The 24749-nt window shown below is 35.1% G+C and overlaps 1 protein-coding gene across 1 annotated transcript in view; it reads left to right on the top strand.

Annotated features, from left to right (window-relative positions):
- Positions 1–24749, top strand: part of Rad50 (RAD50 double strand break repair protein) — a 99675-nt gene that overhangs the window by 14315 nt on the left and 60611 nt on the right. The window contains exons 4-16 of the mRNA XM_046467627.2: positions 2711–2896; positions 3991–4195; positions 7147–7275; positions 7710–7875; positions 8495–8688; positions 9104–9310; positions 10986–11168; positions 12478–12635; positions 14461–14636; positions 15080–15317; positions 22387–22576; positions 23107–23233; positions 23674–23867. Of these exons, the coding sequence (XP_046323583.1) occupies positions 2711–2896; positions 3991–4195; positions 7147–7275; positions 7710–7875; positions 8495–8688; positions 9104–9310; positions 10986–11168; positions 12478–12635; positions 14461–14636; positions 15080–15317; positions 22387–22576; positions 23107–23233; positions 23674–23867 (2353 nt within the window). The remainder of the gene's footprint in view (positions 1–2710; positions 2897–3990; positions 4196–7146; positions 7276–7709; positions 7876–8494; positions 8689–9103; positions 9311–10985; positions 11169–12477; positions 12636–14460; positions 14637–15079; positions 15318–22386; positions 22577–23106; positions 23234–23673; positions 23868–24749) is intronic.

A 24749-nucleotide genomic window follows, 5' to 3' on the forward strand; every position in this document is an offset into this window, starting at 1 on the left:
GTTAGAGTCAAATAATGTCTTCTAATAGATATGGATTTTTGGAGTTTGTATGCTCTGTGCAAGCTTTTTTTAAAAAAAAAAAAAAAAATATATATATATATATATATATATATATATATATATAAAAAATATATTTATTAGTTGTTGAAGGACCTTTATTTTTATGTGGTGCTGAGAATCGAACCCAGTGCCTCACACATGCCAGGCAAGCACTCTACCACTGAGCCACAATCCCAGCCCTCTGTGTAAGCTTTTATTCTTGTTCATTGAATTACTTAACTATTCACCCTCCTCCCTCATTTTTTCTTATTAAACCGAGTAAGTATTTAGTCAGTGAAGTTTAGCAACCAGCTAGAGGCACTGTACTAGCTACCAGTTTCTCAAGTAGGTTTTTTTTTTCTGACATTTATTCATTTACTTATTTATTTTCTGGTACTGGGGATTGAACCCAGGGATGCTTAACCACTGAACCACATCTCCAGCCCTTTATATTTTTTAATTTTGAGAAAGGGTCTTGCTAAGTTGCTGAGTCTGGTTTTGAATTTGCAGTCCTCCTGCCTCAGCCTCCTGAGCCACTGGGATTACAGGTTTGCGCCATTGTGCCTGGCTTTTCTGACTTAAGTACACTCTCTTAAGTCTCTCTTATATCTTTTCATATTATTCCATTCCAGTTAAGCTATTTCCCTTTTCTCCTTTACAGCCATTTTTCTCAAGAGTTGTTAATACTTGCTATCTTTTCCTTTTCCAGTCCCATTCTTCCAATGAAATAGCTCCAACTAAGGTCACTAATAACATCTTTACTAATTAAACTAATGTTGTTGCTATACAGAATAGACCTAAAAGCCTCTGTTTTCTTCATTTGTAAAATAGGGATTCATTATGCCTGAATTTGTCTTTGAAAAAATGTAAGGATTGAACTAATGCATACAGAATGCTTACTATGTAGTAAGAGCTCATGGATTAGTTTTCTATAACTGCCATAACCACAAACTTGGTGGCTTCAAAAACCATAAATTTGTTATCTTACAGTTCCATAGTGTAGAAGTCTGAATTCAGGAATTTTTAAAAAATATTTTTTAGTTGTTGATGGATCTTTATTTTATTTATTTGTATGTGGTGCTGAGAATCGAACCCAGTGCCTCACGCATGCTAGGCAAGCGCGTTACCACTGAGCCACAACCCCAGTCCTTGAATTCAGGAAATTTTATGGCTTTTCTGATTTAAGTACTCTCAAGTCTCTTGTAGGACCATTGTTCCATTTACCACAGATTAGTAAATGACAATTGTTAATTAGTCCTTACTTGAAAATTCCTTTTTAGACCCCCATCACGTAATGCTGTTCTTTCTTATTGCAGCCTCATCCTACTTCATTTACCCAGCCAGTAAAGGTTAAAGCCAGACAGGCTCAGTACTATATCTTCTGTTGTGCTCTATATTTTCTTCCTAGAAAATCTCATTCAAATCCATTGCTCAGATTACTATGTGACTTTGAGGAACTCACAAATCAGACCTCTTCTTCTAGACCCATTTATCCAATTACCCCTCTCTCTCTCTCTCTCTCTCTCTCTCTATATATATATATATATATATATATATATATATATATATATATATAAAATGTGTGTGTGTGTGTGTATGTGTGTATATATGTATATATACACACACACATATATACATATATATAATTTATAGTTTTTTAAAATTTATATATGACAGCGGAATGCATTGCAATTCTTATTACACATATAGAACATAATTTTTTGTATTTCTGGTTGTATACAAAGTATGTTCACACCATACATGTACTTTGGATAATAATGATCATAACATTCAACCATCATTTCTAACCCCATGCCCCCTACCTGTCTCATTTCCTACCTGTTTCAAATATACATTAGATTCAACATGCCCCAAACCATGCACGTGATTCATTGTCTTTGACCCCTCCTAATAATCTTCCTGTAACTTGGTCTCTTGCATGACTTTTCATTGCACTGCCCATGCGATAACTCAAGCCAAGAATCTAAACTTTGATATCTTTCTTGTCCTCTCTATCCAGTTTATTACCAAATACCATGGATTTAATTTAACTTAAATGTTTCTTGAATTTGTTTCTTATCTTACATTGACCATTCTAATCCAAACTACCATCATCTTTCCATGGTCTAATGTGATAGCCTATTGTCTTATGTGTCTATTCTAGTCCCCTACAGGACATTCTTGGTATACTCAGTGTAGTATTTTCAAAATTGGAATGTTAAAAAAAAAAAAAAGCAATAAAGACAGATTCTGTGTCTGTCTGCCTAATTAGTCCATTATTGAACAACCCAATTTCTAATGTACATGTTCTTAGGTGTTTTTAAGTTATCTTTGCCTGTCTGCTATTGATCATTGTGTTCTGTTTTATTAATTTAGGTCTCTTATTTTTTATTCAGGAATGAAAGAGAGTATTTTTGCTCTATGTATTAGGTATAAATATTTTAAGTTATCTTAAAATCCAAATAGGTAAAAAAAAATTCTCTATTTTACCTAACTTTTTTATCAGTTACCTGCTAAATCATTTAAGAATAGTACTTTTTAGCATGAGGAAGCTAACAAGATAGGTAAAGGGACTATTTTTTAAAAGAAGTACAGTATGGATTGACTAAGCAATAGAATATGTATGACCAAAGGTTATTTTACTCATATTCTTTATTTTTATTTTCTACAGGCATGGTGAAAAGGTCAGTCTCAGTTCTAAATGTGCAGAAATTGACAGAGAAATGATAAGTTCTCTTGGGGTTTCCAAATCTGTGCTAAATAATGTCATTTTCTGTCACCAAGAAGACTCTAATTGGCCATTAAGTGAAGGAAAGGCTCTGAAGCAAAAGTTTGATGAAATTTTTTCAGCAACAAGGTTTGTAACTCTTGAGTGTGCTTTGTAGCCCATTAAGTTGTTGAACCTTTTTTTTTTTTCCTCTTTCCATTTTTTGTGTTATTAAGGATTGAACCCAGGACCTCATATACTCTGCCACTGAGTTCCCTGAGCCCTTTTTTTTTCTCCCCTTGTATTTTGAGATAGTCTTACTGTGTTATTCAGGTTGGGCTTAAACTCTTGGCCTCAAGCAGTTTTCCTACTTCCACCTTCTGAGCAGCTGGGGCCATAGGCACACTCCACTTCAGCTTGGATTTTTTTTTCAGTTATAGTAGAAATTGAACCCTGGTATAGTCTACCTCTAAGCTATGTCTCCAGACCTTTTTGTTTTGTTTTGTTTTATTGGGTTCACTAAGTTGTCCATGTGGGCCTCAACCTTTTTATTCTTCTGCCTCAGCCTCCCAGGTAGCTAGGATTATGGGCATGCACCACCATGCATGGCTGGATGCTTCTTTTCTTTTAAAAAAAAAGAAATTTTTTTTAGTTGATAGTAGACCTTTATTTTATGTATTTATATTGGTATCTACATTTGTGCTCAGAAACAAACCTAGTACCTCACGCATACTAGGCAAGTGCTCTACCACTGAGCTAACCCCAGCCTGGATGCTTCTTTTCTTAAAGAAAAACTTAAAAAGCAAAAGGTAGTTATTTACTACTTTTTACCTACTGGCAACCATGTTTCCTTTCTGTACATATGTTTATTTACCAGACTGACAGTGTAAATGCAATTTTTTCACTTACCATTATGTCAAAGCATTTTCCAAGTTACTGAAATTGGATTTGGAAATTGCTGAGTTTGGATTTGAATGTAAACAAATTTATAGCATGACACTAAATTAAACTAGTACGAACTGTCAAATAGCTGTGTAATTACTCAGTCTTATAATTCTGTGTTCCTTTTTTTTAATTGAGAAATATTTCTGTAGAATGTTATAATTTGAAGAATGTTCTTGACATGGCACAAAAATTTTAATTTAATTGTAAATGTAATCTTAATGACTGCATAATATTCTGCTGTGTGAATATACCATAATTTACTTAGCCAGAAATTTTATTTTTATTTGCTATCTTCAAAGGTACATTAAAGCTTTAGAGACACTTCGTCAGGTACGTCAGACACAAGGTCAGAAAGTAAAAGAATGTCAGACAGAGCTGAAATATCTGAAACAAAATAAGGAAAAAGCTTGTGAAATTCGTGATCAGATTACTAGTAAAGAAGCCCAGTTAACATCTTCAAAGGAAATTGTCAAATCCTATGAGAATGAACTTGACCCACTGAAGGTAATTTGATTTTTTTTTTAATTGACAGATAAAAATTATATATATTTGTGATATAAAATATGATGTTTTAATGTAAGTATACATCGTGAAATGGCTAAGTCAAAGTAACTAGCATGCACATTACCTCATGTATTATTTTTGGGAGGAGAAATGCTTAAAATCTATTCTCTTAGCAATTTTTTAGTACACAATATATTGTTATCAATTGTAGTCATCATTATGTACACAACCTGTGTTCTGAACTCTGGAGATAAAGCTAAAATACAGATGTCAAAGAAGAACTCCACAGGATCTGATGACTGGTTGGATTTAACGAATGAAGCAGCTAAAGATGTCACTAAAGATCCAATCCTACATGATTCTCATGTTTCTTGTGTCACCAGGAGGCACTGAAAATACTGATGGAGATACACTGAGAAGTTTGTGGACTTCTGAAGCCAAGATTTTAATATTTAGTGTTCTTAAGTATTAATATAATTCTATTTGTTAGACATCACTCAAAAGATACTTAGTATAGAGTTTTCTTCACAAGTGGTGTGAATGGTCCCATCATTAAATGCTAATCACCAGATACTGACCAGAGTGCTTTAAAATGTATTATGTAAGCTCCACGGTGACCCCATGAGGTTTCTAAGGCTAGAAACTGAGCCATATCTGTTCATGATGGAAGGAGGAAGTGAAACCAGGATTTGAATCCAGGCCTCTTGATTCCTATGCACATACATTTTTTCCTTTTTAAGTCAAATTTATTGAAGTATAATTTATATATTGTAAAATCCACCCTTTTTAAAGTGTTTAATTCTGTGGGTTTGGACAAATGTATACAGTGACATCACCACTGTCACAATCGAAATAATAGAATATTTATCTCCCCCCAAATGTCTCTCAAAAGCCCATTTAGTCAATCCCCTTTCTCTGTTCCCAGCCTCTGGCAACCACTAATGTGTTTTCTGTCATTATATTTCTGTTTTGCCTTTTCCAGAGTGGCACATAAATGGAATCATACAGTATGTAGACTTTGTGTCTAGCTTCTTTCCTTAACATAATGCTTTTAAATTTATCTGTGTTGCTGCATGTATAAGAAATTCATTCTTTTCTATAGCAAAGGAGTAATCCCATTGTATGGGATTACTCCTTTGTCTCTTTTTTGTAATTTTTTTTATCCAAAAAAAAAATTCCTGGTTGATGGACATTATATTGTTTCCAGCTGTGGCTATTACAGATAAAAGTGCTCTAAACTTAGCTGGGCACAGTGGCACACGCCTGCAATCCCAATGGCTCGGGAGGCTGAGGCAGGAGGATGTGGGTTCAAAGCTAGCCTCAGCAAAAGTGAGGTGCTAAACAACTTAGTAAGACCCTCTCTTTAAATAAAATACAAAGTAGGGCTGGAGGTGTGGCTCAACGGTTGTGCCCCTGAGTTTGATCCCCTGTAACCCCTCCAAAAAAACTTTTGTGTACATGTTTTCCTTCCTCTTGACTAACTTTCTAGATTGTATGGTAAGTGGTTTTAACCTTATAAGTTGGCAAACTATTTTCCAAAGTGACTGCCATTTTGTATTTCTGCTAACAGATACATAAGAATGCAGTTATTCTGCATCCAGCTCTGCACTTAGTACTGTTATTCTTTTTCATCTTAGCCATTATAGTAGGTTTGTGGTATTATCTCATGAGAGGTTGTTTTTCTCAATGGTTTTTATTTGCGGTTTCCCAAGGACTATTATAAAAAAGGTCTAGTTAGAGTTGGTCAGCTTTGGAATTGTAGAACCAGACCTGGGGAGAGTATCCTCAGCATTGTTCAGGGAGAGAATGCTCTAAAGCAGGTAATACATATTTCAGGAGAGGAGGCAACCAACTGCCCCTGAAGGTAGGCCTTGGAAACAGGCCACTGAAATCATTTGTCATGCCCATCTTACTTCCTCAGAGTCCTCTGTGCTTGAGTACACTTGCAGACTCAAAATTGCTAACTCACTGCCCCGTCAGTGATTTTGATATTTTAAAAGATAAATTAAAGCTGGGGATATAGTTCCATTTGTAGAATGCTTATATACCACTGGTGGGGCCTTAAGTTCAATCTGCAGCACTACAAATAATAAATAATAATAGTAATAAATAAATTCATCTTTTAAGGATCAATTCTTACACGTGGTACTTCCAATACTGTAGCTCATAATACCCTACAAATGAATGACTTTTATGGGTGGAATTGAGGGTAGGTCATGGGCTTTGGAGTTTTAAGTGGAATTTAATTTCTGCTTTTATCAACTAGCTGTGAAGAGTCAGATAAATTACTAACATCTCTGATCCTCAATGTGTTAGCTTTTCATCACTGTGACCAAAAAACCTAGTAAGAACAACTTAGAGGAAGAAAAGTTTATTTTAGGCTCATGTATCAGAGGTCTCAGTCCATGGTTGGCCAACTCCATTATTATGGGCCTGAGGTGAGGCAGAACATCATGGTGGAAGAAAACTGCTCAGCTCATGGCAGCTGGGAAGCAGAGAGAGAAAAGGGTGTGCCCGTGTATATGCAAGCAATGAGCCAGGGACCAGATATAATTCCCATGGTGATGCCCCCAGTGACCTAATTCCTCCAGCGACACCCCACCTCCCTATAGTTATCATCCAGTAGTCTATTCTGATTGTTAATCCATCGAATGAATTAATCCACCAATGAGGTCACAGCTGTCATAATCTCATCATTGCCTAAAAGCCCCACCTCTGAATCTTACTGTATTGGTGATTGTATATGAAAAACATGAGATTTTCCAGGGATATTTCTGGAGGATCCAGATCATTATACTTGGTTTTTCTGCTTCCATTACAGTGTAATTGTTGGTATTAAATGAGATCATTTTTACTAAGAGCCTGGTCCTTGCATCTTTTGTTTATTTTCATCTACCAGCAGTGTAAACTAGAGTGAATTTTATTTCTGTAAAATGTTCCTTTGTTTTCAGAATCGCCTAAAAGAAATTGAACACAATCTCTCTAAAATAATGAGACTTGACAATGAAATTAAAGCCTTGGATAGTCGAAAGAAACAAATGGAAAAAGATAATAGTGAACTGGAACAGAAAATGGAAAAGGTTTGTGGTGGTAGAATTTTGTTCTGCTTGAAAACTTGGGGATTATTTTAATGAACCTCATTTGTACTGGTTTTGCCACCCACATTTTGGAATTTTTTATTTATAACAAATGTTTTTTGCTTTTTTTTTTTAAAGAGAGAGAGAATTTTTTAAAATATTTATTTTATTTTATAGTGGTTTTTTTTTTGCGGGGGGACACAACATCTTTATTTGTATGTGGTGCTGAGGATCAAACCCAGGGCCGCACGCATCCCAGGCGAGCGCGCTACCGCTTGAGCCACATCCCCAGCCGAATAACAAATCTTGATGTTAGTTACTTCTATGTATATGTTAAAATGAAGGATATTGAATGAGATTTGATTTATATTTGATATCTCAGAATTATTGTACCTTCTTATATTTATACATTACAGCCTTTTTTTGGTTCTAAACAGGTTTTTCAAGGGACTGATGAACAACTAAATGATTTATATCATAATCATCAGAGAACAGTAAGAGAGAAAGAAAGGAGATTAGTAGACTGTCAGCGTGAATTGGAAAAACTAAACAAAGAATCTAGGCTTCTCAATCAAGAAAAATCAGAACTTCTTGTTGAACAGGGTAGGACATAGTGTTTACCTGTCCTTTCTGCCTACTACATATAACATTGTACATTTTTTGCATGAATGAAGAAACCCCAAGGAATTATACTGAGTGAAAAAAGCCATTCTCAAGTTATATATTGTATGGTTTAATTTGTACAACATTTTTGAAATGTCAAAATTAAGAAATAGTGGACATTTGGGAGGCTGAGGCAGGAAGATTTCGAGTTCAAAGCCAGCTGCAGCAATTTAGTGAGGTCCTAAAGCAACTCAGCAACACCCTGTCTGCAAATAAAATATAAAAAAGGACTAGGGATGTGGCTCCCTGGTTAAGCACCATTGAGTTCAATCCCTGGTGCCAAATAAATATTTTTGTGCTACTGGGGATTGAATCCAGGAACTCACATGTTAGGCAAGCACTGTATAACTGAACTACATCCCCTCCCCTTTTTATTTTTATTTTGAGATACAGTTTTGCTAAGTTGCCCATGTTGGCCTCAAACTTGTGATTATCTTACCTCAGTCTCCCAAGAAGCTAGAATTATAGGTGTGTTCCACCGTGCCTGGTTCATGTTGTGTTATTTTAAAAATCAGCTGAAGAAAAGAATTATTGAGTTTTTTGTTCTTTTTTTTTTAAGGTCGTCTACAGCTACAAGCAGATCGTCATCAAGAACATATCCGAGCTAGAGACTCATTAATTCAGTCTTTGGCAACACAGCTAGAATTGGATGGCTTTGAGCGTGGACCATTCAGTGAAAGACAGATTAAAAATTTTCACAAACTAGTGAGAGAGAGACAAGAAAGGGAAACAGAAACTGCCAACCAACTGATGGTAAATATTTTGAAATATAGTGTTTGCTGTTTTCTTTTGTATCAGATTTATTAATTGAATTGTTCAATTTTTGGATGAACCCTATTTTGGAATATTTTTAGATTAGTGTTAAATTAGAATCTGCTATAAAGTAGAAAAAAAACCTTTATGGATGCAAATTTTTAAAAATTTATAAGGATAAAACTATGAATAAAATATAGGCCCACATTTTTTTATTTGCTGTTAAGTAAAATCTCTTAAGGTTAATTGCTAAAAAATGTTTTTCATAATTAATGATGGTTATTTCTGGGTGATGCTTTTTACATTTTTAAAACACTCTTCTGTATTTTCTTCAGTGTACATATGTTATTTTGCATAAAAGAAACAAAGTTTTTTATGAAAAAAAATAATGCACATTCTTCATGTATTTATTTAGAATGACTTTGCAGAAAAAGAAACTCTGAAACAGAGACAGATAGATGAGATAAGGGATAAGAAGACTGGACTGGGAAGAATAATTGAGCTAAAATCAGAAATCCTAAGTAAGAGGCAAAATGAGCTGAAAAATGTGAAGTACGAATTACAGCAGTTGGAAGGATCATCAGACAGGATTCTTGAACTGGACCAGGAGCTCAAAAAAGCTGTAAGATATTTAAGTAATCTAATAATCTCAATGTACAAGACATTTAGAATCTTGTATTCTGAGGCATTTTATCTAATCTTTGTTTAAGATTATGGCACGTTAATGAAAATGTCAGCCTTTGCTGACAAGTAAAATTTATCTGAATATTTTCATCACTCAGCTCTTTGGTTCTGGAACCAGGTGGGTTGAAAATTAGAATCACCTAGGGAGTTTGTTAAAGATACCTGAGTTCTTCTTTTTTTTTTTTTTAATTTTTTTATTATTTTTAAAAATTTGAATTAGTTATACATGATAGTAGAATGCATTTTGACACATTGTATACAAATGGAGCACAACTCCTCCTTCCTCTGGCTGTACTTGGTGCAAGTCATAAGGGTAGTGTAATCATATATGTATTTAGGGTAATGTCTGTCTTATTCCACCATCCTTCCTGTCCTCACACCCGCTCCCCTCCCCTCACTCCCTTCTGCACAATTCAGAGTTCCTTCATTCTTCTCCATCCCTCCCCCCATTATGAAAAAGTCTTTGCTTACCAGAAAGAACATTTGTCCTTTGGTTTTTGGGTTTTGGCTTATTTGCTTAGCATGATATTCTCCGGCTTCATCTATTTATCTGCAGATGCCATAATTTCATTCTTCTTTAAGGCTGATATCTGTGTTCTTAAAGCTTAAAACCTTCCAAATCAATGTAATTTTGAGAGTGAAGCATGAAAATGAATGTTCCAAACAACAGGACTGATTGTTATGAACATCTTGGTTAAAAACCACTTATCTAAGTAAAAAAGCAAGTAAAGTATTTTTCTTCTAGTTTCCATACACTGCAATTTTATATGACCTTTACCTTTTTCTCACTTTTTTTTCTGTGATGAAAACTTTCTAAGAGCCATTCTAAGAATTTCCAAGTATTCTTCCTTGCTTCTAACCTGCCCCCTTCTTTTATATTTATCACCAAAGTCAGCATCCTAAAGATTCTAAATTCCTTTTTGATAATTTAAACATTATTTTTCTCCTTAACTCACCATCATAGCATATATTTTTTTATTTTGGCACATATCACAGCATTCTCTTCTTGGGGTAAGGAATGACCAGTCAGGGTCTACATCACACTATTTTTGTAGTTTCCAAATGCCAAATGATATTTACATGGGACTTAATTGTTGACTGAAGAGTTATTAATCTACATATTTCTCCTAATTTTGCTCTAATTCTCATTTTCCCTTTATCTTTGACTCTTCTAGGTTTATTTACTAATTCTTTACCATTCATAACCTAATAAGGTAATTCTAATAAGATTTTCCCTAAGGCATATATAGCCAGATTTTTTTTTTTTTTTCTCTTGTTGGATACTAGCAAACAGTAATACTTTGGCTATTCTTTTTTTTTTTTTTTGTACTGGGGATTGAACTCAGGGGTATTTGACCACTTAGCCACATCCCCAGCCCTATTTTGTATTTTATTTAGAGACAGGGTCTCACTGAGTTATTTAGTGCCTCGCTTTTGCTGAGGCTAGCTTTGAACTTGTGATTCTTCTGCATCAGCCTCCCAAGCTGCTGGGATTACAGGTGTGCGCCACAGCACCCGGCCTATTCTGAGGAGTAATTTTCTATACACTTTGTCATTATATTAATTCTATACAAAATGTATAAACTTGTGCATTTGTTTGAATTATTGCTTAGGAACGTGAACTAAGCAAGGCTGAGAAAAATTGCAATGTAGAGACCCTAAAAGCAGAAGTAATAAACCTTCAAAATGAGAAAGTAGACCTAGACAGGACCTTGCGTAAATTGGACCAGGAGATGGAGCAGTTAAATCATCATACAACAACCCGCACCCAGATGGAGATGCTGACCAAGGACAAAGTATGATATATATTTTTTTTTTTTTTCTGTTCTCACTATACAGTCTGGTATTTAAAATGGCTTATCTTGCATTCATAATTGATAGACTATAAAGTGTTAATTTGGTGTTGGCATTCTATTTAGAGGATAAGTGAACTTAATACTCTGTAAAGTGAACTTTTAAGCTTAAAAGTTGTTTTTATTTATTTATTTTTAAACAGGCTCTTGCTATGTTACCTAGGTGGGCTGCAAACTCCTAGGCTCAAGTGATTCTTCTTGCCATGGCTTCTTGAGCAGCTAGGATTATAGGCATGCATCACTGTGCCCAGCAAAATTTTATTTTTAATTGTAAAAAGTTAATAATACAGAAGTACATAACTAAATATATATATATATATATACACACATATATATATTATTAACTTTTATTTTTTTTTTTTTTGGCTATAAATTGGGCATTTTAATAAAATTTTTAGATATATTAACTCATTGGATTTTTTTTTTTGAGATATTTATTTATTTTAATATTTGCTTTTACTTTTTTTTAAATTTTTTATTGTTGGCTGTTCAAAACATTACATAGTTCTTCATATATCATATTTCACACTTTGATTCAAGTGGGTTATGAACTCCCATTTTTACCCCATATACAGATTGCAGAATCACATCAGTTACACATCCATTGATTTACATATTGCCATACTAGTGTCTGTTGTGTTCTGCTGCCTTTCCTATCCTCTACTATCCCCCCTCCCCTCCCCTCCCCTCTTCTCTTCTCTCTCTGCCCCCTCTACTGACATTCATTTGTCCCCCTTGTATTATTTTTCCCTTTCCCCTCACTTCCTCTTGTATGTACTTTTGTATAACTCTGAGGGTCTCCTTCCATTTCCATTCAATTTCCCTTCTCTCTCCCTTTCCCTCCCACCTCTCATCCCTGTTTAATGTTAATCTTCTTCTCATGCTCTTCGACCCTACTCTGTTCTTAGTTACTCTCCTTATATCAAAGAAGACATTTGGCATTTGTTTTTTAGGGATTGGCTAGTTTAGAAGTACATAACTAAATATATATATATATATATATATATATATATATATATATATATATATATTATTAACTTTTAACACACTAAAGTTTTTAATTTTTATTTTAGACTTATTACTCTTCTCTTATGGCTTAGCAAGACCATACCCAATCTAAGACTTCAAGAAATTTTATATTTCCTTTTTGCATTATTGTAGTTTTATTTTTTTTAAGTCAGTCTTATTTTGTTCTTGATATTAAGTGGAAATATAGACTTGATTTTTAAAAATTTTTGTTTTTTACCTATAGGCTGACAAAGATGAACAAATCAGAAAAATAAAATCTAGGCACAGTGAAGAACTAACTTCATTGTTGGGATATTTTCCCAACAAAAAGCAGCTCGAAGACTGGCTTCATAGTAAATCAAAAGAAATTAATCAGACTAGGGACAGACTTGCCAAATTGAAGTAAGTTTTTGGAACATTACCATTATAAAGAAATGTCTTTTCATGCTTTTATTTTTAATTGTTTGAAAAATAATTTATTGTTATGAAATGGTATTATGTCATATTAATTGACCTTATTTTTTGTAAGTTAAGTAAAATAGCAGTGGGTGGTGGTTTGGGCCTCTGGTCTCTTGAAAATTTGTAGGTCTAACTACAAATTTTAGATTAAAATTCTAAAATTCTCTTGGGATGGGGTTGTGTCTCAGTGGTAGAGCGCTTGCCTAGCATGTGTGAGGCCCTGGGTTTGATCCTCAGTATCACATAAAGATAAATAAATAAAGGTATTGTATCCATCTACAACTAAAACATATATATTTTTTAAAGGCAAGAGCTCAAGAACCAAGATTTAATAAAGTTACTAATTAAATTGTTTTGAATTCTCTGTTCATTTCTGTAAATAAGCCATTATAAAAGTGATAGTTTTTCTTGGATCTTATCTTAGCTGGTGGTTGGATAAGAAGGTGAAACATTTCACATAAATTTTTGCAGGGTTACAAATTACATTTCCTGGGAAACACCAGCATTTAAAACTTGGCCAGTAGAGGAAGAGGAGCAAGGGAAGAAAATAGGGATATGCCCAGAGATCCAGGGGGGGAGCCAAGCAGGAATGGTATCTGGTGTGCCATGGGAAGATAATCCTCCAAGGAGAGGGTAACAGTGTTTGATGCTTCTTAGAAATAGATGAAAAATGCACTTGGCACTTAGATCATTGGTGACTTTGATGAGAAGTGCTTAGTGGAGCCTAAGATGGTGAAAGTATCATCTATATTATTTTTTCCACATTTTTACTATGACTCACAAGGATGTTATGATGAAGTGTGTGTACACTCGTTTATCTAAAGCAAATTATCAAAATAATACTTCTACATACTATTTATTACGTTCTTTTCTGTTTCATTTTTAAGAATATGCTGACTACAGTGCATTAAATTGATTATATGACTGCTGGTACATTATAACCTGTAAGTTGAAAAAAACAATATGTGTGAGCCTTGATTGGCCATGATTTAAGAATTGATGTAGAAGTAAATTATACTAGTAAGCAAAATCTCTTTTTAAAAACTTTTTAAGTTGTTGATGGACTTTTATTTTATTCATTTATTTATATGTGGTACTGAGAATCAAACCCAGTGCCTCACACATGCTAGGTAAGTGCTCTACCACTGAGCCACAGTTCCAGTCCTAGTGAGCAAATCTTCGATGAATGAAAGGTAATAAGCAATTGAGAATAGGTAGATGATCACAACAAAGAGGAGACAAAGGAAAGGCTTTCATAGGAGATTAGAAAAGAAATATTTTAAAGGGACCCAAGGGAACTAGGAGATGCTTTCTTTTCCTTATTCCTTCCAGTAGGCAAAGTATCTTCAGCCTGCTGAGGCTCTTAACCTGGGATCTAAGACCATGACCCCTACTTCCCCAAATCAGGCAGAATTATGCCTATGTACATTTTTATGGGAGCAGATAATGACCAGGATTGGCAAATGAGTCTGTGTACTAGGGGGAGCATTAAAACAGAAATGAATTGTTGCCATGACTAGTATTTGGGATAGGGATGGAACACAGTGTAGAGCATGTGCTTACACGTGCTTCAGTCCCTAGCACCTAATAAATTAGATAGATTGGTTGGTAGGTAGGTAGGTACATAGATAGATAGATAAAAGGAAGGAAGATATTTTGGAAAAGTATTTGATCATACCAAACCCTTATAATGATTTATTGGCAGAATTTGTCTTCTGCCTTATCAAATTTTTCTCATGTTTATAATCCACATTTATTTTTATTTTAGCAAGGAACTAGCTTCAGCAGAGCAAAATAAAAATCATATAAATAATGAGCTGAGAAGAAAGGAGGAACAGTTGTCCAGTTATGAAGACAAGCTGTTTGATATTTGTGGTAGCCAGGATTTTGAAAGTGATTTAGACAAGCTTAAAGAGGAAATTGAAAAATCCTCAAAACAGAGAGGTAAGTTATCTATTTTATATTATCAAGGCATTTTGACACTTCTTTAATTTTATATGAATTTTTATTCATATTTAACTATTAAGAATGGGAAATTTTAAAATCTTGTTATGGAGTCAAATGGCTTCAACTTCAGTAAGGCTCTATAGCTTACTGTCTGACTTTGGTCAACTTACCTTCCTGAGTTTCAGATTGATCATCTATAAAATAAAGACACAACTACCTACCATCTAGAGTAAAAGAGAAATAAGTGATATTATAAATGTAAAACCCTGAGAATAGTGCCTGGCACTGTAGCTATCGCTCAATAAATGTTATTCTTTTTGTATATTTCAAAAAAAGCTTGTACGTGTGTAATGTGTTATAAAGTAAGAGGAACAATCATACATTTATAGAAGAAGGTGGATATTTTTCTCACTGGAAATGTATTTATTTTCTTAAAATAGCCATGCTGGCTGGAGCCACAGCAGTTTACTCCCAATTCATTACTCAGCTAACAGATGAAAACCAGTCATGTTGCCCCGTCTGTCAGAGAGTTTTTCATACAGAGGCTGAATTACAAGAAGTTATCAGTGATTTGCAGTCTAAGCTGAGGCTTGCTCCAGATAAACTCAAGTCAACGGAATCAGAGCTGAAGAAAAAAGAAAGGCGGCGTGATGAAATGCTGGGGCTTGTGCCGATGAGGTGAGAATAGGGTTTATCCTTATTGTATGTGTAGCATCTGCCCTGTAAGGCCTGGCATATGGTAGATGCTTGGTAAGGATGTGTTGAAAAATTAGAAATCAAAGTCAGGATTCTGAGCCAGTCATACCTTACCTTGTGTTTTTTATATGATAGAAGAACCAATGATTTTGTTTAAAGTTAAGCTTGTTTTTAAAACTAGTCAAGAGAATAGATGTAGTCTTTACATTTGTGTGTAGGGGGTGTGTGGGTGTGGGTGGTATGTGTTAATTCCTGAGACATGATTTGAAGTTCTGAAAAATTCTCCCAAAAATCAAATTTTAAACAATGTTTTAAAAAAGGATGAATCATAGGTTGTTTCTGTTATTGTTTTCCTATACTTGCACAAGAAATTAATTAATTTTTCTCTTTCCACATTTTATTTATTGGTACGTTGTAGTTGTACATATGATGGATTTTTTTTTTGTTACATACACACAATATAATTTGGCCAGTGTCACTCCTCAGTACTTCCCCCTCCCTTTCCTCCTTCTACCTGCTCTGGTCCCTTTCCTCTGCTGATCTACTTTTGATTTTCATGAGATGCTCCTGCCACCTTTCTTTTTCTTTTTCCTCTCTAACTTCCACATTTGAGAGAAAACATATGACCCTTGACCTTCTGAGTTTGGCTTATTTTGCTTAACATAATGGACTCAAGTTCCATTCATTTTCCTGCAAATGGCGTAATGTCAATTTTTGGTTTATGGCTCATTGAAGCTCCATTATGTATATATACCATGTTTTATTTATTCATTCATCTGTTGAAGAGCACCTAGGCTGGTTCCATAGTTTGGCTGTTGTTAATTAAGCTGCTGTAAGCATGTATCACTGTAGTATGATGAATTTAATTCTTTAGGATAAATACTAAGGAGTGGAATAGCTGGGTTATATGGTGATTCCATGCCTAGACTTTTGAGGAATCTTCATACTGCTAATTTACAATCCTACCAACAGTTGCACAAGAAATTTAGATGATGGGTTTTTTTTAATATTTATTTTTTAGTTGTAGTTGGACACAATACAATTTATATTTATTTCACCCATCCATCTTTATGTGGTGCTGAGGATCGAACCCAGGATCCCTCATGCGAGGCGAGCACTCTACCGCTGAGCCACAACCCCAGCCCATAGATGATGGTTTTTGTTGTTGTTATTTTGTTTTGTTTGGTTTGGTATTAAGGATTGACATCTGGGTGTTCTACCACTGCTCTACATCCTTGGCCCTTTTAATTTATTTTTCATTTTTTGAAACAGGGATTCACTAAGTTTCTAGGACTGGCCTTGAAATTTCGATCCTCCTGCTTTAGCCTCCTGAATCTTGGGATAACAGGGATGTACCACCACACCTGGCTAAATGATAATTGTCTTTTTATAAATCAAATCAGATAATATATAATGATTGCCCTGATATCTCCCAGATCGTAGAGTATAAGCCTGATCACAGAGACTAGTAAGACATGACCCACAAGGAACTAATGGTCTAATTAAAAAGAGGCAAGCTCTCAATATTAGATAAAAAGCTGGGCTTAATAATGTGCTTAAAAATGAACAAGTTTAAAAGAGAGAAGTCAGTGGATACAGAATGAGAAAAATTATTTTGAGAATGAGATAGGAAGAAGAATATGAAGAGTAGAGATTTTGGTATGACTTAGTTAAAAGGAGAAAAGGGAAAAGGGAAATCATAACCATGTATGCACAGGAAGAGCAGTAGGACCTATGCTGCAACTGAAATGTTATTTGATGTTTGGGAAATTATTTGTAGGAATTGATTCTCATAAGTTGGGAAGATAGGGCTACATTATATTCAGGCCTAGTTATAACATTGTTTCATAAGTTATAAAGAATTATCTTCAGGGATTTAATAAAATATATATTTTAGGGAAGTTGAGTGGCTTGGGATAAAAAATATCTGGAAGCAGAAAAACTAGGAGACTATATTGTCTAGGAAAATCAAAGAGAATTTCAGGAAAAAAGAGGAGGAGAGGTCTAAGAAGATGTGTTTTGTGGCAGCCAGCTGTTAAAGGTGGTCCCCAATGGACTCTGCTTCCTGGTATTCATGTGTCCTCTCCTCTCATGATGTTGCAGGTTTAATCTGTGTAACCAGTAAAATGAGACAGAAGTAATAGCATATCCCTTCCAAGATTAGGTTACCTAAGGTGTTATGGCTCCTGTTACCCCACCCTTTTCTGGGAGAAGGTAGTGGCCATGTTGTGAACATTTCCTGTGGAGAGGCCCATATGGCAAGAACCTACAGCCTTTGAACAAGTAAGTTTGGAAGCAGATTTTTGTAGCATTTAGTCCTTAGACGACTGCATCCTTGGCAGACAGCTTGACTATACTTTATGAAAGACCCTGTGTCAGAAGCATATTTCCTTATCCCATAGCTGTGAGAAATAATAAGTGTTTTATGCTGCTAAGTTTGAGGTTATTTTATTATGCAATAATAGGTAACTAGTATAAGCATCAGTTCAGTGATGCCACAGAAAAAATTTGATAAGGAGATAGAGCAGTAGTTCAAGACCCTTCTCAGAGTAAGGTACCTGTCTTATTCATTGTTTTGTCTGCACAATTCCTCATATGTTATAACTTTGATAACTGATAAGTGAAGAACTGTAGGATCTGTTCCACTTATTTATTGCTGCATAACAAACATCCTCAAAACTTAGAGCCCCACAGCAATGATTTTTTTAATGATTTTTCATGATTTTTGTGAAGTGCCCAGGCTCAGCTGAGTGGTTCTCACCTGGGGTCTTTCAGGTGGCTGCAGTCAGAGACTGGCCATACTCATCTCAAGGCTCAACAGGGCTGGACATTCAAGACAGTTCATTCCTGGCAGCAGTGATGCTGACTGCTGGCTGATGGCTACGAGCTCAGCTGGAGCTGTCAAACAGGATGCCTTCACGTGGCCTCCACATTGTGTCATTGAACTTTGGCAGCACAGTGGCTGGGCTACCAAAGGAAGTTTTCCAAGTGCAGGTATTCCAAGAGACAGGAAATAAAAGCTGCAAGTCTCAAGATCTGGGCCCCAAACCAACACAATGACAACTGCTGCCATTTTCTATTGGTCAGGGTAACCAAAAGCCTGCCAAGATTAAATCATAGGAGATACTCTTCCTCTCAATGGGAGGAGAGTCAAAGAATTTGTGACTGACTTTAATCTACCTAGTAACCTTAGATCTATAGCAGCACCTTGTGCCATTCTGGTCACCACACAGTAAGAGAAGAAGCTGAGGCTGGGATTGTAGCTCAGTGGTAGAGCACTTGACTAGCATGTGTGAGGCACTGAGTTCACTTCTCACCACCTATATAAATAAATAAATAAATGTTCCTTGACAGCGTAAAAAAAAAGAACCTGAAGTAAGAAAAGTTCCAGAAGAAACACTAAAAAGAGACCAAGGTGTTACAGGGCTTCTAAGTGAAAACATGGTGAAACCATTTTTATTAAAAGTACTAAAACATGAAAACCAAAAGAGCAAGCTAATGTTTGCTCCTAGATTGTTTTCCTCCAGTGGGATGTCACCCTGGAGAATAATGGGATTAGTATCTATGAGAGAGGGCTTTCTCTCTCCAAGGAAATAACATTATGAAAGATCTGGGCCTTAATTTTCCCCATATAAAGTGAGGGGGTTGACTTAGATGACCATTAAGTGTTTTTTCCAGCTCTGGTTGTATAGGATACTGCTATTATATGCCTCCTGGGTCAGCATCATTTTTGAGATTGATTTGTCATCGTCACTTAGAGAGTTATTTATTGGTGAAATAGCATATAAAGTGAGGATAATTATTGATGTTGAAGTAATGAAATAACAAGAAAGGTTATATTTATCAGATACCATTTGTCAGCCAATACATACTTAATAGATATTCTTCTGGGGCACTGGTAATGCAGCAGTAGACAAAGTCCCTGCCCTCATGGAGTTTATATGCTAGTAGGGAAAAGACAGTAAACAAATAAGTAAATATACAGTGTACTGGTGATGATCAGTGCCAGGAGAAAAGAACAGTAGGATAAGGGAATACCAAGTGGATAAAGGGTGATGGGAGGGAAGTTGCTGATGAAGGTAGCTTTTGAGTGGATACTTCAGAGAACTGAGGGAGCCAGGTACACATTTGCCCAGAGCAAGAACATTTCAAGCAGCATAAAATCTGCAGCATGCTTGACCTGACGGCTAAAGAAAAAGTAGTGAAAGATGAGCTTAGAAGGAGTAGTAGGAGACCAAATTATGCTTCTCTTCTTTGGGGAAAATAATATTTTCATTTAAAGCCCTACACTTAATTTGAGACTGCCATTGTGAATGAAATCTTAGCTGAAAATACATCTGTTTATCATTTTATCTAGTAATGACTCAGGTTCATTTATTATAGAGCCTCATTTAAATAAAAACTCATCTAACATTTTCCATTGCTCCCAAAGTTTTTTCCCCCGCTTTATTATCATACTTTTGTGGGCCCTTTTATGTACAATGCCTTTGGAACTGTCAAAAATAGGTGAATTGGGGCTGGGGATGTGGCTCAGACGGTAGCACGCTCGCCTGGCATGCATGCGGCCCGGGTTCGAACCTCAGCACCACATACAAACAAAGATGTTGTGTCCACCGATAACTAAAAAATAAATATTAAAAAAAAAATAAATAGGTGAATTGAGTTTCTGGGGAAAAAGAAAAAAAAAAACCCCAAGGGGCTGGGGATGTGGCTCAAGCGGTAGCGCGCTCGCCTGGCATGCATACGGCCCGGGTTCGATCCTCAGCACCACATACAAACAAAGATGTTGTGTCTGCCGAAAACTAAAAAAAAAAAAAAAAAAAAACCCAAAATAAGTTTTAAATGTCTTACCATAAAAAATAATAGGCAAGGAGATAGATATGATAAATTGATTTAATCATTCTACCTTGTATGCCTATATGAAAACATTGCATAGCTCATAACTATGTGTATTAATTATTTGTTGAAATAATATTAATAAAAATTGTGAACCAGGAGAAAAATGAATAGCGTAAATAAAAAATTAAAAAATCATAAAAATGAAAATAACTCAAGAGAACCCTAACAGATCTCAGTAGCCCATTCTCCAGGGAAGTTTCTTTACGTTTTCTTAGAACAGTTATTTTAGCATCTTATATCTATTATCAAAAAAGAACAGACCAAGCAGAGTGTGGGGGGACACAATTGTAATCCCAGTGACTTAAGAAACTGAGACAGGAGGATCACAAGTTCAAGGCTAGCCTGGGAAACTTGGCAAGACCCTGTCTCAAAATTTTAAAACTAAGAGGAATAAGGATATATTGTAGCTCAGCAGTAGAGCACCCCTGGGTTCTGTCACCAGTACCAGCAGGGAAGAATTGGGACACCAAAATCTGCACCTCATTGATAAAGGGCTGTGTGTGTGTGTGTGTGTGTCTGTGTCAGTGTGTGTGTGTGTAAATATAAAAAATGTATGCCTATAGTTTTTCACAAAGACACCCCAGTTTTGTGAATGCTTGACCTTCATTAGGCTCTCTAGTTGTGTCAGTTTTTAGGTACTGAGAACGATTGGTCTGATAACAATATTCTGTAAGTAATATAAGTGTGGAATTAATTGCTCCTCACCTGCATACCTTCATACTTACTTACATATAAAATAAGAATACTTAATATTTCTGTGATATTAAAAAAAAAAGATCTGTTACCACATATCAATTCAGGTTCACATTTCTTGGTCATATCACAGTACACATTATTTTTTAACCATTGTATGATTACAGTATGTAAGAGCCAGCCCTTGAGTTTCTGGGTTTTCTTTTCCTTTATTAAGATTCCTGTTAGCAATTACTTTATTATATCACTTTAACTTACTGTACTAATTTTAAATAAGAATTTGGAATTTTTCTGAAATAAACTTTATTTTTTAAAAAGATTTAATACAAGTTCTATTGCTTCAGAGGTGTTCACAAAAAATATGTATGGAGCCAGTACCTGTCTTAGAGGCAGCAGTTCATTAGTGACAATAAAAAGGGTTGACAGTTTTTATATCTTTAACCTTTGTAGTATTTGGCTGAATGGCTGGCTTCTTTCCTTCCTCTCTGTAATTTTTTAAAAAATTTAAATTTTGAAATAATTTTCTACTTAATGGAAAACTTGTAAAAATGGTATGGAGAATTCACATAGACCCCTCGCCCAGCTTCTCCTGATATTAAAAATTTACGTAATCATAACACAGTTTCAAAATCAGGACTTTAATTTTACTAAATAACAAGTCATATTTGAATTCTTTTTTCTAGTACTCTTCTTTTTCTGATTCAGGATACAACCCAGGATCCTACATTGTATTTAGTTGTTATTTCTTCTAAGGCTTCAGCAGTCTATAATAGTTCATCAATCTTTCTTTGTCTTTTATGACCTTGACACTTTTTTTTTTTTTTTTTTGGTACCAGGTATTGAACCCAGGGATCAGGGATGCTTGACCACTGAACCACATCCCAGCCCTTTTTATTTTTTATTTTGAGACAAGAGTCTCACTAAGCTGCTTAGGGCCATACTTAGTTGCTGAAGCTGGCTTTGAATTTGTGGTCCTCGTGCCTCTGCCTCCTGAGTCTCTGGGATTATAGGTGTGCGCCACTGCAACGAGCTGACCTTGATATTTTGATGAGTATGGTCAGTTAATTTGTAGGTTCTTTCTCAGTTTGGCAGGCAACCCTAGTAATAATTATTGCAAGTAAGATTGGTATTGGTAGTAATGGATACTAAAATCAGTGCACAGAAGTTTGAGAAGCAGGATAGTTACATATTCTCTTTATGACTATTCTAAGATTTTTTATTTACAAAGAGAAAAATAGTAACTTTACAGTGGAGAAACCTGGCTGAGAACCACCTTGGCCAAGTGAATAAGATTAACATCACCAGTAATAAGACTTAGTGACATCAAGTAGCCATTGATATAATGCTTAGAAAAGGAACAACAACATTTGTATGGTATTCTTGCCAAAAATGCATAGCCTCAGTCTAACTACGAGAAAACTTCAGATAGATTGTTTTTAATTGTTTGTTTTCTGTTAAGGCAAAGCATAATTGATTTGAAGGAGAAGGAAATACCAGAATTAAGAAACAAACTACAGAATGTCAATAGAGACATACAGCGCCTAAAGAGTGACATAGAAGAACAGGAAACACTTTTAGGTACAATAATACCTGAAGAAGAAAGTGCTAAAGTATGTCTGACAGATGTTACAATTATGGAGAGGTTCCAGGTAAGTTTATTGTAGTATAAGGCAGAATAAAACTTATTTCTTAGTGACACAAATATGAAATGTAAGAGTGTTAAAAATAGTATCTAGTTTTCAGGTATATATATCATGTTTAGAATTCCAGGTAGCCTCAGGGAACATTTGATTGATTTATATTCTTTTTTTAAAAAATTTTATTTATTTTTTTTTAGTCATACATGACAGTAGAATGCATTTTGATATATAATACATACATGGAATGTACATACATCAATCATATTGTCTGTTCTATTCTGCTGCCCTTCCTATCCTCCATACTCCTCCCCTCCTCTCCCATCCTGTCTTGATTTATATTCTTGAGTTTAAATTTTTTATTCATAGATTATAAAAATTAAGACGTAATTCTGTGTTCTCATTTTTAGTTAACTTCCTTTTTTTACCTCATTTGAGTTTCTAAAAATTAATTTCGCTTTTATACTATTAAACTCTGCTTAAAAGCTTTTGAAATACAATGCAATAAATTTCTTTAAGGAAATAACTATTTTGTTCTTAAGATGGAACTTAAAGATGTTGAAAGAAAAATTGCACAGCAAGCAGCTAAACTACAAGGAATAGACTTGGATCGAACTGTTCAACAAGTAAACCAGGAGAAACAAGAAAAACAACACAAATTAGACACAGGTAATATAGTCTAGTTCCTCAACCATAAAGATTTCAATATTGCCAACATGTGATTTTATGGTGAATTTTATACCTGTTACATGGACAAATAACTTTCTTCCTTTTAGTCCAAAGTATGTCCATTCTCGTTTTTTGAAAGCATCACTTGTTTGTTCCCTTGCTTTTGAACAACAGATTCTGGGATGGAGGGGAGTGTTGAATGAACTGTACTCTTTCTCAATAACATCTACCCTGGGAGTTTTACCTGTGAATAGTCAGGAGAGGATAGCAAGCAGTTTTGGGAACTGCAGGGGTTCTTTTTATACTTTTGATGCAGTCACTGGAGCCCACAGAAATTCAGCCTTGGTGGATTCCACAGTACTATAAAAACTGAAAGGATGATGCCAATAGTATTTTGTGTGCCCTTTCACTAATCATCATGTCAATATGTTTTTGTGTAGTTTCCAGCAAGATCGAATTGAATCGTAAACTTATACAGGATCAGCAGGAACAAATTCAACACCTAAAAAGTACAACAAATGATCTTAAATCAGAGAAACTTCAGATATCCACTAACTTGCAGCGTCGTCAGCAACTAGAGGAGCAGACTGTAGAATTATCCACTGAAGTTCAGTCTTTATATAGAGAGATAAAGGTATAACAGTTCTTACATGTTTGTTTTTAAAATTAGTTCAAATATATCAAATCATATTTATTGACATAATGACCAGAACTGTAGTTGCCGTGAGGATCAAATGAAAATGTTACAATTTTGTGCTTCCTGAGTGACAGAATTTGTCCTAATAAGTAAAGCTTTCTGGAAAGAGGAGTTTGGCCATGGTAAGAAGTACCAGCTGCTTGGTTAAATAGTGAACTTCATGTTATTGGAAGTAGTCAGGTTGTGGCTAGATTAATCTATATAAAGGTTCCTTCCTGTGTGAGGTATTTGTGTTATCTGTGGATGCTATGTCCATTGTAGACACGTACCATCAGAGCAATGTTTCCATTTGATTCTAGATGTGGTCTCAGACTCCTTACCAATACAGTGTAACAGGCACTGAGTTACCACATGTACTGGAATGCATTTGCCATGCCTAATATAGATTATTCATATCTAAGACTTAACCTACTAAATTATGAACAGTCTAGAAACGTTAACCTAGGTTTTTTTATTTTTATTTTTTAAATATTAATATTATTTTCTTTTTTTGGTACTGGAATTTAATCCAGGGGCATTTAACCACTGATCTACATCCCCAGTCCTTTTTGTTTTTTTATTTTGAGATAGGGTCATGGTAGATTGCTTAGGGCCTTGCTTAGTTGCTGAGACTGGCCTTGCACTTGCAATCCTCCTGCCTTAGCCTCCTGAGTTGCTAGGATTACAGGTGTGCGCCACTGTACCCAGCAGTTTTCATAATTATACATGATCATTCAGTAAATACTGAATAAATTACTGAATCCATTTATCACTAATCACTATAAATGTTTTTTTAGTTCTTAAACAATTTTGAATACAGATTATCAGAGGCTTAGAATC

The sequence above is a fragment of the Marmota monax genome, unplaced genomic scaffold (genome assembly GCF_021218885.2).
Source record: "Marmota monax isolate L192 unplaced genomic scaffold, Marmota_monax_Labrador192_F-V1.1 WCK01_AAM20220418_F8-fsc00199, whole genome shotgun sequence".
Taxonomy (NCBI): domain Eukaryota; kingdom Metazoa; phylum Chordata; class Mammalia; order Rodentia; family Sciuridae; genus Marmota; species Marmota monax.